The 15,683-nt window shown below is 40.4% G+C and overlaps 1 protein-coding gene across 1 annotated transcript in view; it reads right to left on the bottom strand.

Annotated features, from left to right (window-relative positions):
• STK31 (serine/threonine kinase 31) overlaps positions 1 to 15,683 on the bottom strand; it is a 462,200-nt gene that overhangs the window by 61,039 nt on the left and 385,478 nt on the right. The window contains exons 16-20 of the mRNA XM_073630106.1: positions 12,658 to 12,738; positions 12,448 to 12,573; positions 11,962 to 12,087; positions 11,362 to 11,448; positions 4,313 to 4,462 (exon numbers count right to left, since the gene is read on the bottom strand). Of these exons, the coding sequence (XP_073486207.1) occupies positions 4,313 to 4,462; positions 11,362 to 11,448; positions 11,962 to 12,087; positions 12,448 to 12,573; positions 12,658 to 12,738 (570 nt within the window). The remainder of the gene's footprint in view (positions 1 to 4,312; positions 4,463 to 11,361; positions 11,449 to 11,961; positions 12,088 to 12,447; positions 12,574 to 12,657; positions 12,739 to 15,683) is intronic.

Genomic DNA, 15,683 nt, shown 5'->3' with positions numbered 1-15,683 from the left:
TTGTCAGGAAAATATATGTGTAATTTTTGTCTCTAAAACACCTGATGGTGCTCCTTGGATGTTGGGAATCTCTATGTGGCTAGGCTGTCAAAAAGTCTCACACGTGTGGTATTGCCATACTCAGGAGTAGCAGCAGAATGTATTTTGGGGCGCAATACTTGCTATGTTTATAAATATCTTATAAAATGAGAACTTTGTTTAAAAAAAGAAAATACATTTTCATTTTCTTTCAACATTTTCCAAAAACGTGGGGTCGTTTTGTGGGTTATTCCACTGTCTTGGTGCTCTAAGGCCTTCAAAAATGTGATAGTAGTCAGGAAATTAGATGTGTAATTTACGTTCCTAGAATGCCTGAAGGTGCTACTTGGATGCTGGACCTTTGTATGTGGCCAGGCTGTGAAAAAGTCTCACGTGGTAGCACCATACTCCAGACGAGTAGCAAAATGTTTTTTTTCCGTATAATCTCTTTTTGTTAGAAATTTTGTAATTACATAACCAGAAAAAAAAGGAACCAGTCATAAAAATGACAAAGAAAAGAGGCCTGGTTGAGTCAATGGGTTCAAGAAACACTCTATTTACATGCCTGTAAACAGAATACAACATTGATGTTATAATCCTCCCAACGTTGCATCACATCCAGTTACAAAAGGATTGCAAAGGTAGATCTCTATAATCAATACATGTCAAATATGAATTAACAGTCATCGACCTCGGAGTAGAAAGATGTTTAGGAAGGTAAGATAACAAACAAGCAAAAAACATACATATTATGGTATGGTCAACTGGGTGTACAAGGATCAAAGTGTTTAAATGCAGACGAAGTAGCCTAGTATCGGACTGTGGACACAGTATTCAAAAGGAGTCACCCAAGGGGATGACGCAAACCAAGTGGAGAGAGTGGTACCTGAAAAAGCCATCTAGTTAGCAGGAATTAGGTCACCTGCAACTCGGGTTGATTTTTGTTCTATTTTCTCCATTTCAAGTGAATAATACATCCAACCAGACCAGATATCATGAAATTGTTCCCGCTTATCCTTCGCAGCAAGAACCCACCTCTCTGCTTCCATGACGCCCTCCACCTCCTGCTTCCAATCCTGCAGTGTGGAGCACTGTGACCACTTCCAAAATTTGGGTATGAGGCCTTTTCATTTAAAAGATGTGGCGTAACGCTATTTTTGTACGACTTAAGGGAGGAAGGGGTGGCATGGAAGAGACAGGGGAGAGGAGAGAAAATTGTATTGGCTTAAGGGTGGTTTTCCGAATCCAAGGAAAGATGTCCTTCCAAAACGCTTGCATTTTGGGGCAGTGCCACCAGAGGTTCATAAATGTGCCCTCCTGGGCACAACCTCGCCAACACCTAGAATCTTCACTCGAAAAGATTTTAGCCAACTTTGAAGGCATCTTGTACCAGCAGGAAAAAAAAAATTGTAACAAGACTCCTGGGTCTTAGAGCTAATAGATGAGACATGGTATAGCTGTGTGATTTTTTGTAATTGAGTGTGCATGAAGTTCAGTTCCAATTCCGCTTCCCATTCATGCACAAAATAAGGTGGTGTCTGAGAATGGTAGGATAGGAGTAATCTAAAGGTTTGTGATAAAAGGTGCTGTAGGTTTCCAAGGCATGGATCTCAGTTTTGGATACAATTTCTGCAAGAAGTCACTCATTTGTCTATGGCACCAGGCATCCATAGAGAAACTGCCTTAAGTCTGTCTAAGGCTTTCCAAAGGCAAAAAGTGACCTGACCGTGCTAATTTGGAACACTTAGTGTCACCATTCCTGCACCAGGTTTTAAAAAATGAACATCTTCCCCTGGTGAAAACCAAGGAAACCCTCCCAGCAGCACTATGGGGAAGTCATTGGGGAGAAATCGCCCGCACCTTTCACCTGGCCCCAAACCTGGAGGGTGGCCCCCATTTACCCGAGCATCCATGTGTATAACCCCCTAGTAACTTTCGGTATCCACGATGCCGCCCCCCCGAAGTTTCAGCTCGCAAGAGATTTCTCAAGGGTGACACAGATTTTATCTTTAGTGTTATGGTGCCAAGTGGGTATTTTGCCATTGTCTTGTAATATAGGTGGACATAAGCTAGGTCAAGGCCTGCATCTTCATTACATCTGCGAAAAAGGGAGTATGCCAGTCTAGGGTGTTTCCCCTGGCAAATATAAAAGTCGTGAAAAACCTGCAGATTGTTTTAAAGAATAAGGGGGGTAACCTAATAGGTATTGTGTAGAGAATTCTAGGCAGAATGGTTATTTTAATTAAGTTTATACATCCTAACCAAGTTAGAGTAGTGTTCTGCCAGGTTTTAATGTCTCTCTTATAGCTCTTAGAAGTGTGACAAGATTAGAGGTGTACAGCAGTTTGAGGTCTGGAGGTGTGTGTGTTTTCCAAGTGAACGGAAAGTCCGCTTTAAGTTGAGACATCAGATCTGGTGGGATCGTCACCAGAAGAATTTCAGATTTACCGTAATATGAAAGCAAAATGTGTTTTGGGGTGTAATTGCAAGTATGCCTATGCCGTGTGTGAGAAAAAAACTTAACATGACAAAAAAAAAAAAAGAATGTGAAAAAATTACAACTTCAAAAAAGTATAGGCTTTGGTGCGATATTGGAGTGTATGGATTTTGCACAGCACAGCCACTTTGGCAAAGAAAATAAACCGCAAGCACTTTTTGAAGCAATTTTACTGATACTTTTACCTTTTTTTAAACGGACCTAATGCACTTTTTATGAACTTTTGCACCTTTATTAATAGCACAGTGAACTTTATTTCGTTTTGGTTGTATGTACTGCACGTTTGCACTGATTTTTGTGTTTTAGACTGGTTTAATGGAATGAAAGACACACAGTAGCAGCAATCAATTTATTTGATTTGGATTTTTTTTAAACATTACAGTTGGTAAAAAGAGGGTAGCACACCTTTTTTTGTGTTTTGCAACAACCTTATATGGTGGTTAGTCACCCCATATTTACAGCAGCAGCCACCCAAAGCCTTTGTTTTTTACCTTTGCGTAGGTAGTTTCATTAATACATATGTAATGCATGTTGCTTCCAGGTTCTTGCTAGATTGGGGAGATAAGCGAAAAGACATTTGCATGTCTCACTTCGCTCTACCTGGTGGCAACCGTCATGCCATTCCGAGTCTGCAGGTGGGACAGCGCAGCCTGTTAAACAGGGCGGTGGGGTGTCGCACGAATGGGGGTGCATGGAAGTGATCTTGCAGCTGCACAGTCACCCAATCACTTCCACCCAGCAGCCAATAGTCGGCTTGTCAGGTTTACACAGTGTGTTAAAAATCCTCCCTGTTGCTGCTGATGAATGACAGCAAAAGGGTTGACATTCATACTTTTTAGTCGAAAAATTCTTCATAGTGTAAACACTTCATACAAAGTCTGACAAGAACACAACCGTGTTGTAATATATTGGCCGATTTATGTAAAATGTTGTATTGGAGTGCCATGTTGACCAGAAATTCAGTTGAATTGTCCAAGTCAACTGCATTTTAACATATCAAGGGGACAGCTGAAGACCCTTTGATGTGTTGATCTTATGCAAGTCTACCTAGGTGTGTGAGGTGAGGTATGGTCTGTAAACCTAATTGAACATTTCAAAGGGTACATTGTTTAAAGGACCATAGAAGAAGTATTTATTGATGGTAATTAGACTTGAGGGGGTAACAATAAGATAAAAAGAGTATTTTGGGTTGACCTAGCAGAAACTCCCTCCTAGTGGACTAGTATTTCAGAGAGGACATTCAAGCTGGCATTTAGTCAGTATAGTTTTGTCTGTATGTGACTATGAAGGCACAGACCTAGGAAAAAAATGGGATTCTGAATTATATACTCTGTCGGATTTTTTGTCATCTGTGTACTTTGGACCTCGTTCTGTATTGGAAGTCAATTAAGTGCATCTCTCTGGAAGAATTGGGTTGCTGCGGAAGAGTACTTACATCATCATTATAATACCTGAATATTAATTATCTATCCTACTATACATCTCATATCACTACATTGGGGCCGTGACCCGTTCTTTGAAGGATATATCACTACAAACCGGTCAGAGTAGAAATTCATAAACATATCCTGGGCAAAGAGACCTCTCAAGTGGCATCTGAACTTGAACAAGCACAAAATACAAACCTTTAAATTAAGTTGACAATCACACAGACTACAAAAGATGATTAAACAAGAGGCTTTTCTGTTAACACCAAAGAGACATCTGATCATGTTTTATCAAACATTTTGGTAAATCAGCTGGTAAATAAATCAACTACCATGTATGTCAAAACTGAAATAACTGCAATCTACTTACTGCATCTCTAGTAAAATCAAGGTCCCCAATGATTCCTCTCTCTCGATTTATAACAAACATGTTGTTTTCATGTAAAGAACCAATAATTATATTGGCTGCATGCAGGGTCTGCATGCCTTGTGCTATCCCGCTCATTACTTTTACAATCTCCTGCAGAACATAAAGAAGATTTCTGTAAAAGAGGGATGCTCCTTAATACAGTTTTATCAGTTGTACGGATGGCTGTAAATACTAAGCAGCCAAAAATGTTTTTAAGGGCTCATGTACACTGTAGCTCAAAAAAAAAAAAAAAAAAAAAAAAAGCTGCTTTAAAGGCCTCTTTCACACAGGTGCCTCTGCTTAACAAAATCTGCTTGCTCAGCAGGGGATTGCTCCGCTGATCCCCTGCTGAGCAGACGGATGACAGGTCCGTGTCCGCTCCACTATGCGGAACTGACACGGACAGAGTCCTGGTCTCCTCTATGGGGAAATCGGATAGAAACGAACCGCCTGTCCATTTCCATCCGATCTGCTGGACGGATGGTAAATAGGACCACCAATCCGTCTGTTTTTGGCACACAGGAACGATGGCAGTGGGTATCAGCGGACATGTGTCTGCCAACATCCGCTGCTCCATAGGAGGAGACTGGAGGGTCTGATCAGGTCCTCCTGAAAAATTGACCGGCGGACCTGATCGGACAGCCTGTGTGAAAGAGCCCTTACAGACATTTGAGCTTTTCTCTGCCTAAAAGCGTGAAGAAGCTTCAGCTTTTTCATGCTTTAGAGCAAGTTTTTTGAGTTTGGTGGGGGAGGGTTCTGTCTGTAAATTCCTAAAAAAGCCATAGTGTGCATGGACACACTGGCTAACATGAAGGGGAGTTTCCAGGAAGAAAAAAAATGAGCTCAAAAGCCAGTAGGAGCAGCTTTTTGAGCTGCAGTGTGCATGAGCCCTAAATAAGATTTACTACAAGCAGGAGACCATACCTACAAGCTAGAGAATAGTAACCCAGCCAACAGGCAAAAACCCTTTTTCCCTAAAGGACTATTGAACAGGAGAGCTGCAAGCTATTCTAGAAGGCAATGTTTTATAGCATTTTGTATTTTACAACCAATTACCAAACTTGACCCTTTGACAACTATTTAGAATGTAATACCGTAAGGTTTTTATTTAAATAACATCCTTGATTGGCTGCCTTAAGTGAATAAAGATGCAAACTTTTGAGAGGCTTTATATAATTTTTTTGGGGCTTAAAGGCTAAATTCACCTTTTTGGGCAGAATTTCACTTTTCATAATAAAAGCGTTTTCTATTGTTATTTCTGGCCCAGCCGTCCTAATGTGCTCATCTCTCACTTACCTCATTTATGGAGGCTTTTAAATTGTATGTATTTGTATATATTTTTTGCTTCTATCACTTCCTGTAGGTCATGTGACATAAAGGAAGCATTAAATCCCAGAATGCACTGCCTTGCTGCATCACAGCAAAGGGTGTGATAGGGCGTGTTCATCATGCTGAAAAAAATATTTTCAGCCCTACATCTTTATTGAGCTAACTTATCTATTTGTAATGAAGAATGTCCCACATAGTACAAGCAGGTGGATACTGAAGACATTTTCACTGCAGGAATGCCAGTCTTCTTCAGGTCTTAATTTCCATCATGCAGGTTTTTCATTGCTTCGGGTCTCATTCAATATAAAAATGTTCCAATGGTGTCCTGCCCCTCCTGCTCCATTCAGAAAAGTTTTTTCATTGGTTTTACTGCCTGTAACACAATCTGTGAACGGGGGGGGGGGGGGGGGGGGGCGAATTAGTTACAGGATGCACTCACAGGTCATGTTACAGGTAGTGAAACCTTGAAACCAAGAAAGAACTTTTTCAATAAAAGGAGAGGGGAGGAAATGGTGGGTTCCAATTGGGAACATTTTCTAACATTTTCTATTAAATTCAGCCCAGAGACCCAAAGCTATTAACCCCACACGCGCCAAAAGTCCAAAGACAAAAAAGGACTAGGCATCTCTGCAGTGAAGATTTTGTTTATACAGAGGTACAATGAGGAGCATCGATATAATAATATTGCTTCTCCTTGTAAATTGGTGTATACATAGGATATTGTACATACTGTTCAATTATTTTCCTTGGAATCCATTGATACAGAAATTTAGACTGTTGGGTTATACTGCCATCTAAAGAAGAGAAATGGACACTGGCAAAAAACAAAAATATAGCCAGCACAAGATAACTCCACCCATAACCATCATGTCTCAGTTTTGCAGCAAGTACTATTGACAGCATGTAAACAAATAGAGGGGGTACTTGTGTTCCCAACTGGAATCTAAGAAAAGACTACTTCCTCATTCATTGAGAGCACAGGAATTCTCAGACTGTCAAGATGCCCAACAGCAGTCCAAAAGAGAAGTGGACAACATAGGCTAACTGGCTCAAGAAAAAACAGTTTGGGACCTGGGGCCTGTAGCTCAAAGAATGATCTAAAGGGCCGAACTCTCAAAGCTGGTATGAGATTAGGCTAAAATATCTACCTGGTAGAACTTGGAAAATGAAAATAAGGAGACCAGGTGGTAGCTTTTGTTGTAGAATCTCATATTAGCCAATGTATTTCATATTATATATATACTGATTTGCATATATTTTATTGATTATTATTATTATTCATATTATTATTTAGTAGTGGTTTTATCATTATTATTATTCAATAAGTAAAGCAACAATTATTAATCTTTAATAATGTATACTGTGTTTTCCAGATTTAGAAAGTCTTTATGACAAGTACTTGTACACAGGTGTTCTCGAAAATGTATTAAGATAGTCTACTGGGTGAAAGTTCATTAGAATAGATTCAAGTTATATAGAATTGTCTCAAGTCTGAAATGCATATAAATCAGACAGATAAAGATAAGAAAACAGGTGGTTTAGAAATAATTAAAGTTATGTACAGTACAATAAATTAAGTTTGACAGGGCCAAACAAAGTTCTGCTTGTGCCCTCATTAAAACTGTTAAAATACATACATATAGTGAAACATATAACACATCTGGTGGGGTTATTGAAAGTTCATTTTCCCAAATGTCATAAATCTGTAATTCTTGAACTTAGTTAAATCTTATCAAGATAAGGAGAGTTTGATAACACAGCTGGGTGCCAGACTGTCTCTATACAGGTGTTTTTAATTGGACAAACCCAGTTATAAATCACTTTAATGAACATATAGGAATTTTGGGAATAATTAAGTTTATCTGGTTGTAGAACAGGTGTCAGATTTATGGTTAGTTACATTGACGTAGATCTTTGCGACCAATCATATGTAAGAGAGATGGTTGAGACAAGACTTGTAAAAGGGTATATAAATGCAAGCTCTACAATTGTTAGACAGACAAGTCAGATAGGAGCTCATAAGGCTGAACTCTGTGTATGCTGCCCTATTGCACGGGTCATAGAGGTCAGAACCAATGGGCAAGTATCTGTCCTAACTTGTCTCCTCGTACGAGTCAGAGAAGACTTCTTGACTTGTTCCAGAATGTGGTCTCAGGTGAATTTCCCTCACAAACTTGGTCGAGCTGGAACCCAGAACTCTGTGAGGGGACCAGACCACTGGTCGACCGGCTGGTCCCTATCAGGTGACAGGTTCCCAAGAATTGGCAGTAAAGACCCATTCTGGTTCAAGGTGAGAACAATTCACAATTGTTTCAATTTGGTTAGAGGATAAGAATATTTATATCTAATATGCTTGCATTGTAAGAAACTGTATAAATTAGACCTGTATCTTGTAATACTTTGAACATAAACCTGTATGTTATCAGCTGTTAATAAACCTGCATTGCTGAAGTTCTGCCTGGTTCGATACTTTACTATTCTACTTCATTTTGCAAATCTGGGAAAATTTGCTTCACCAAGAAGTACTCACAGATCTTCTTGACAGTTAAACCTAAAGGTTGAGCAGAGCTTCCAAGGTCACTTCAGGTTACATCCCCTGTGTTACTTCAGAGTCTGTGGCATGCACGGGGACCCCGCGGATGGCTGTGCGGTTCTAACTCCCAGTGCAAAGAGAGCTGTTTATGTTGATGCCTCTCCAGGCACTTTACCGTGCGATTGACATTGCATATATTTTCTACTATTGAAGTTGAATAAAACATACTACACTATATACTTTCCATCTTTTGCTATTTTTCTAAATTGCTCTTATATGGTGCATGAGAATCATTGGGGATTCTCAAAAGAAGATTGGCTGATAGCATCTGTGAGTCTGGGTCCAGTACTGAGTATCTGTCGGCTGCATTTTTGACCATATTGGTCTGGTGAGTGCACAATTTATCTGCACATAATGGAGCACAGTGATTTAAAGATTGTCACAATTTTTATGGACACTGTGATTGGCTATTTATATAATTTTTTTTACATTTTTCATTTTTATACTTGGTCGCATATGTTTGACATTATGTTTTGTGATCTCACTTTTCTTTCACAAGGCTAGCGTCTACTTTGGTTTGTGTTTTTATATACTGGTGTTATGGAACACTTAAAGAGGCAGCAGTCTGAATAAAATTAATAGGCACATAATGAGTTGAGGTTGGCGCCCTCCTATTTTCTTTGACTAGAAAAAACTGATGCAGTGCTAGGAGTGATAAGGGTTATTTTGGGAGGTGTCAAGCTTTGCCATTTGCCAGTGTTCAATCATCTGGTGGTGCATAACTCAACAGTCTAAGGATTAGCTATTCCGTGTCTTGTGATTTGCCCTGAAACGGTGTGGCTATCCTTTGTCTTGTGATTTATGATTATAAGATGTAGGGTTGTCCCGATACCACTTTTTTAGAACCGAGTACAAGTACCGATACTTTCTTTCAAGTACTCGCCGATACCGATTACCGATACTTTTTTTTTTAAATGTCACGTGACAGTGTTTTTTTTTTTTTTTTTAACAGTGCTTGCTTTTTTTTGGGGGGGGGGGGGGGGGGTGAACGGTGTATGTGTGTGTTTTTTTATTTTTTTATTTACAACTTTTATTTTTTACAATAATATTTTTTTTATTCTTTACTTTTTTTTTTTTTTTTTTAATCAGCCCTTTTGGGGGGCTTTGGTGAGATATCAGGGGTCTTAACAGACCTCTGATATCTCCCCCTTGAGACAGAGAAAGAGACAGAGGATAGAGATTCCCCAGTCCCTTTCTCTGCAGCCTCAGCTGCACTGAGAATGAATGGAGAGAAGACAGCAGCTTCTCTCCATTCATAAACTGACACATTGTAATCACAGGAGATTACAATGTTTCAGTTATTGTGAATGGACAGAGTCAGCTGACTCTATCCATACACAAAGGAAGGAGGAGGGGGACTGAGGAACGGAGGGGGAGAACGGAGGGAGACAGATAAGGAGAGAGGAACGGAGGGGACAGATAAGGAGAGCAGAACGGAGGGGACAGATAAGGAGAGCAGAACGGAGGGGGACAGTGGAGAGGCACAGAGGAAAGGAGGGGGCACGGAGGAGGATGCAGTGACAGTCAGCTGTGAGCGATCACCGCTGTATGTCACTAAAGCTGGTGAAAGCCGCTGGGGGAGAATCTTGTAACTCCCCCATGCGCCGATCACAGCTGTCTTCCAGGTATCGGGGGAAGCATCGAGAGCATTTGCCCAAGTACAAGTACTTGGGCAAATGCTCGGTATCGGTGCCGATACCGATACTAGTATCGGTATCGGGACAACCCTAATAAGATGTATAAAACATTTTAAAGGGATTTTCAGAATTATATAGAGCTCAAAGATTATATCTAAGGCATCCTGAAAACTTGCATTTTTATTAACTTAAGTTAGTGGACCTTCACCCTAAACACGTTTTAATTTTGCCCTTCCTCCTCCCCTCTCATACATTTGTGTATTCTTTTTTTTTTGGATATGGCTATACATTAGGCATATGACCATACAGAATAAAATATGCTTGTTGCTATGGCAACTAGGAGCCATAGTCGCAGCATATCTTTGGCTACTGAGATATGTAACTGCCATTTTGCACTTTGCAAAATATACACACACACATGCAACAGTGCTTTCTGTAATTCATATCAAAAGGCAAAAATGCACTACAGCTGTGGCTCCTAGGTACCACAAAAAACATTCAAAACACTGCCCTGAACTACATCACCACTCTAGTCTCAATATCACCCAAACCATCCTCTCCGCTTCCAAAGACCTCCTGCTCTGTGGGTCCTTTGTCTCCTCCTCCCATGGTTGCATCCAGGACTTCTCCAGAGCCTATCCTATCCTCTGGAAATCTCTAGCTCAATCTGTCTTGCGATCTTCCACTCCGTCCTAAAAACTAGTGGCTGCAGTGAAGCCTATCCCGCCTCTGCCTAACAACTGAACTTTTCTTTCATCATTAACTGATCCCCACACAGTTATTAACCTTAATCTTATTCTTTTGACAATGTAGCAAGAGTGACTAGAATGTTAGGACTACTCCTAAATGACAAACTGCTGATGTCCTATAAATAGGACACTGCAGTCCTTTAAATAGGACACTGCAGTCCTATTAAATGTGGCATAGCACGCCCTAGGTTTGCTTAAAGTTTGTACTGTTATATTTGTAAATATCTAACTGATAAGGAGCACGTGAAAATGGTTAAAGTACTTGAAATAGCGAAACATGGAGATTTGGTAACATGGCAGAATATCAATACCCTTTTCCCCACAGATGTAGTTAAAAAATAAATATGATGTACCGTATAAGCAAAAAATACATACATAGGTAATATTTAAAAACACTATCCACTAAAAAGTATCAATTTGTCTGCTTGTTTTCCTTTTTCTACCTCTAATTTCTCCACAAAAAAGTAATTGTTTCACCATCCATGTATTTAATGGTAGGTTCTGATCAGGAATAATCCCACTGACTGGCAGATCTCGTAAAACAAGATTTTCAAATTAAGAACTACTATGCACCTGCCGACAACAAATACTTGCGCAACAAAGCAGTTTTGTGGGCAGGACTTGCACAGTTGTGCATTTAGCCCTGCTAAAGTTGGACAGGGTAGTTATAACATATGAAGACAGCACTACAAATATACTTACATATGAATTCAAAGGATTAAGTGTTTGGACAGTGCCCAGGCTCTCCCCAGCATAAAAGGGAACCATCAAATATACCATAGGATCAGACTGTAAAGAGAGAACAAAACCAAACTGCATCAACTGATGATACGGTTAAATTTGCTAGACCCCTGCAGTCTCTCTACTGCAAGTTCAAACTTTATTTAGAAGATGCACATATCAGGTTAGTAATTTATGCGGCAGTAAAACTGGAGGTTTGGGATAAAACCTTGGATGCAATAGCCAAGCAGAAAGACTAAAGAACCAATGGAAACTATAGAAAGATCAGAAAAGTAATTTACCAGATGTACTGGGCATCTGAGCCTCATGGCCCCTGGGTTTCTCCAGATCATATATTTATTTTATTCCAGACTGCCTATACACTTACAATTAAACTGATCTACTGTCTCTATCGTAGTAATACAGGAGCAGATTAGACACTGACAAAAGCATACTTGTCAATTTTCAAAGAATCACAAACGCGTTATTAGACTTCATAAATACCATCTTTTGTTTTTGCACCATGTTGGCAATAGCAATTAGAAGCCAAGAGAACCTGGCAACATACACCAGGATACTTACTTTGCAGAAAAACAGGTAAAGTAGTTCCATTATTCCAGACTCCTCCTTCTGCAACATCCAAGCTTTATGAAATTCTGCTGCCCTTACAATGACTTGCTCTTCTGTGTCCGCTCCTACTGAATACCCCTAGAAACACATTACAATAATCATTTGGGTGTACCTCTACCTAAAGATACAAAGCTTTAAATGTCATGCAATTTATCAGTATTGTCAAATCAAAAATGAGGTCACTTGGCTTGTTTCAAACAGTATCCACAACTGTTTTTATAATAAAATTGTTAGTTTATAAACAAATGAAGATCAGTTTTTGGAAGTGATGACCTAAAAGACAAGGCCACCAAGTACATACAATTGTCACTCTATATTGTTTAGTAGTGTGACATTTTCTTGACAAAAATTAAAATTAGTAAGAAAGAAAACACAGATTGTAAGGTAAGATGTCCCCCCACCAAGTTCAAATATTTTCCTTTTTTGTATATACAAGACCTTCAGCAAGACTTTCTTATCCTGGATTTCAGTACACAGAAGTGGTCGCTTGTTGCTCAACTCTTTCATTGGCTCTGCATCAAACAGTATCCTCTCCATACTGCTTGAAAGAAGGCCCCCAGAGCACTGTGGAGGTTGAAAAAGGGAGTGAGTGTAAACTTCAATATCTCTACAGCCAAACAAATACAGAGGAAAGACATTTATTCTCACCATGTGGTTAAGTATTCCTGCATCAGAGTACATCAGAGGTAGCTCAGGAAACCACTTCTGCACCATAATGCTCAATTGTACCTTAAGAAATATACACACATTTAGATGAAGGGAAAAAAAACATCCAGCAAGTCCTACAAGTCTGATAACTGAAAAAAGGCTGGAGCCTTTTTTTTTCTAACGCAGCTTTATTTCCCCTTGATATTTTTGAAATATTTGTGGCGAATAGGGTTAGGCTCTGGCATAATTGTACCAAAAGCATAGGGATGAACAGGATGGAGCATTGAAAAGCCTCAGGAGGGTTGTGTTTCGATTATTCCCGTATGTACAAATACAGTATATGTTTAGTTAGCTTGCACTTTTGTACCTTGAGAAAGGGGACTTGCAAGTCTCTGAAAAGCTGATGGCTTTTACGCCATGTTTTGCTATTAAGATCTCAACAAATGTCTGAGATTTGCTTTTATGTACTGCCCATTTTTTTGCTTAAAGTGTACGTTTTGTAGCAGGGTGATTTTGAGGGAGGTCAGAGTGTGTGAAGGAAGCCATGTAAGATGCTGTTGTGCTGGTTCGAATCCCAACCACGACACTACCTGCCTGGAGTCTGCATGTTCTCCCTGTGCCTATGTGGGTTTCTTCCGGGTACTTCGGTTTCCTCCCACACTCCAAAGACATGCTGGTAGATTAGTTGGATCCTGTCTAAATTGGCCCTAGTATGTATACAAGTATGAATGTGAGTTATGGACCTTAGAGCGCAACGCACTCCTTAATCCTGCATTCTGAGCGCAATGCACTCCTTAACCCTGCATTTTGAGTGACTCGTGCATTAAGCGTAATGCACTGGTGAACCCTGCATTTTCTGCATAACGCACTCCTAAACCCTGCACTCTTGTAATATTCTTATTATATTAATACTTTATTTGTTAAGTTGGTCGGTCTTACGGTCTTTTTTTTGGGGGGGGGGGGGGGGGTGTCTTGATCTTTGACTTCATTAGTGTTGTTCAAGTAGATCTCCATCTCTCAAAAGGCTTCCTACTCCTGCTCTAGGGCGAGGATTATCTCCTGAAAAGACTCACTTCTTCTACAGAGTAGAATTTCTTTTCATTATCCGTTTCATTTATGGGATGTGCTGACCTTTCTCCTTGGAAATGTGTTGGATAAAGTTAGCGGCATAGTTCAACTCTACCCTTCCTTGAATAAGTTTCTTCCCATCCAGGTAGGTGTAGAAGAAAACTTCCCCCTAGGGCAGTGACGGCGAACTTTGGCAGCCCAGAGGTTTTGTAACTATTTCCCAAGATGCTCAACTACACTGCAGAGTGCATGAGCATCATGAGAAATGTAGTTCTAAAACATCTGGGGTGCCAAGGTTTGCCATCACTGCCCTAGGGTATGCAGAGGTAAATCTTGTAGTGAGTTGTAAACGTCAAGTTGGGTGGGCGTGGTTTGAGTTGGGTTTTTAGGTTTGCAGTAGGGCTGGGAGATTTCCCCCCCCAAAGAAATCTGTGATTTTTTTTATAAAAAACTCGATTCACGATTCAAAGCCTTTTTTTTTTTTTTTTTTAATTATATTAAAGTGCATCAACAAACAAAATTTGTTGTGCTGTGTGATGTCATATGGCGATGATGTAATGTATAATGAGGCAATGAGCACATTGCTGTGTGATGTCATATGGCGGTGATGTCATATATATTGAGCACAGTGCTGTGTGATAATGTATGGTAATGATGTAATGTAATATCAGAAGGGTGAATATATGGAATGGGATGTGACTTCTCTCCTCTGACGGATGATTCTTTCTTGCAGTGATCACATGGCTATCTCATGAAGTACACCAATACACCCATACAGCCAGCACTCACCCTCCCTTCTCTCTCTGCAGACCGGGACTGTCCCTGTGATCCCCCCACCACCCTCCTCCTCCTCCTGACATCACAGCCCTCCCATACACAGCGGCGCTCCACCAACAGATCTAAGCCTTGCCCACTACCCCGCCTACCCACCCATGCACAGCGTCCGGCCTGGCGGACTAGGCCGAAGCCGCGGCCTCGCCTGAAAAATCGTGCCCGCAGCTCCTCAGGACCGGCGCGGTGCAGGTGAAAAAAAAAAAAATCAATTTGTAGATTTGAATCGATTTTTTTCACAGCCCTAGTTTTTAGTAGTCTGCTCTCTTTTGGTGAATCACAGAGATGGCAGTATATGACAACATCCACCCTTCCCTTTACCACCATGGGTCACTTATTACACCCATCCTTTTGAATGTCACGTCTGTCTATTATGCAAGCCCTAAAAGTTATTTATTGGAATTTTTCCAGAAATATACCGTATTTTACGGCATATAAGATGACCTTTTACACCGAAAGTACACAGCCAAAAAGCGGGGGTCGTCTTATACGCCAGGTGTAGAGGCGGCCAGATGGATATCAGCCCAACGGGTGCTCTGTAAAAGTGTATGTATACAGTATGTGCCGATCAGCCAATCCCAACTCTGTTGATGAATACAGAGCCTGCTAAGCCTGCTCGGATTGGAGTAACAACCTCTGCCAATCCGAGCAGGCTACATGAGTCAGAGCGGCACGGGCTGATGATGTCACAGCCTCTGCCAATCCGAACAGGCTTTGTATCCGTCAACAGATTAGTAAAATACATTGCCTGCTGTGATTGGCTCAGCGGTGCACACTGTATTCTGCAGTGTACCAGAACCTGGCGCTATTGTACCAAAGCATTATATTTTATACTGCCCTTGCGCTTCCAGTATCAAAGCATCATATACTATGAGCACTTCCAGTATCAAAACATCATATATTGTGTGCACTTCTAGTATCAAAGCATCATTTACTGTGTGTACCTTGCACTTCTAATATCAAAGCATCATATACGGTGTGTAACTTGCACTTCCAGTATTTCAAAGCATCATATTCTCTGTGTAGCGTACCTGGCGCTATTACAAAGCATCATATACTGTGTGTACCTGGCGCTATTACAAAGCATCATATACAGTGTGTAGCCAACATCCTGTACTGCACATCCA

This window comes from Aquarana catesbeiana, linkage group LG05 (assembly GCF_042186555.1).
Source record: "Aquarana catesbeiana isolate 2022-GZ linkage group LG05, ASM4218655v1, whole genome shotgun sequence".
In the NCBI taxonomy this organism is placed as follows: Eukaryota; Metazoa; Chordata; class Amphibia; order Anura; family Ranidae; genus Aquarana; species Aquarana catesbeiana.
This window is presented reverse-complemented; position numbering and strand designations above follow the sequence as displayed.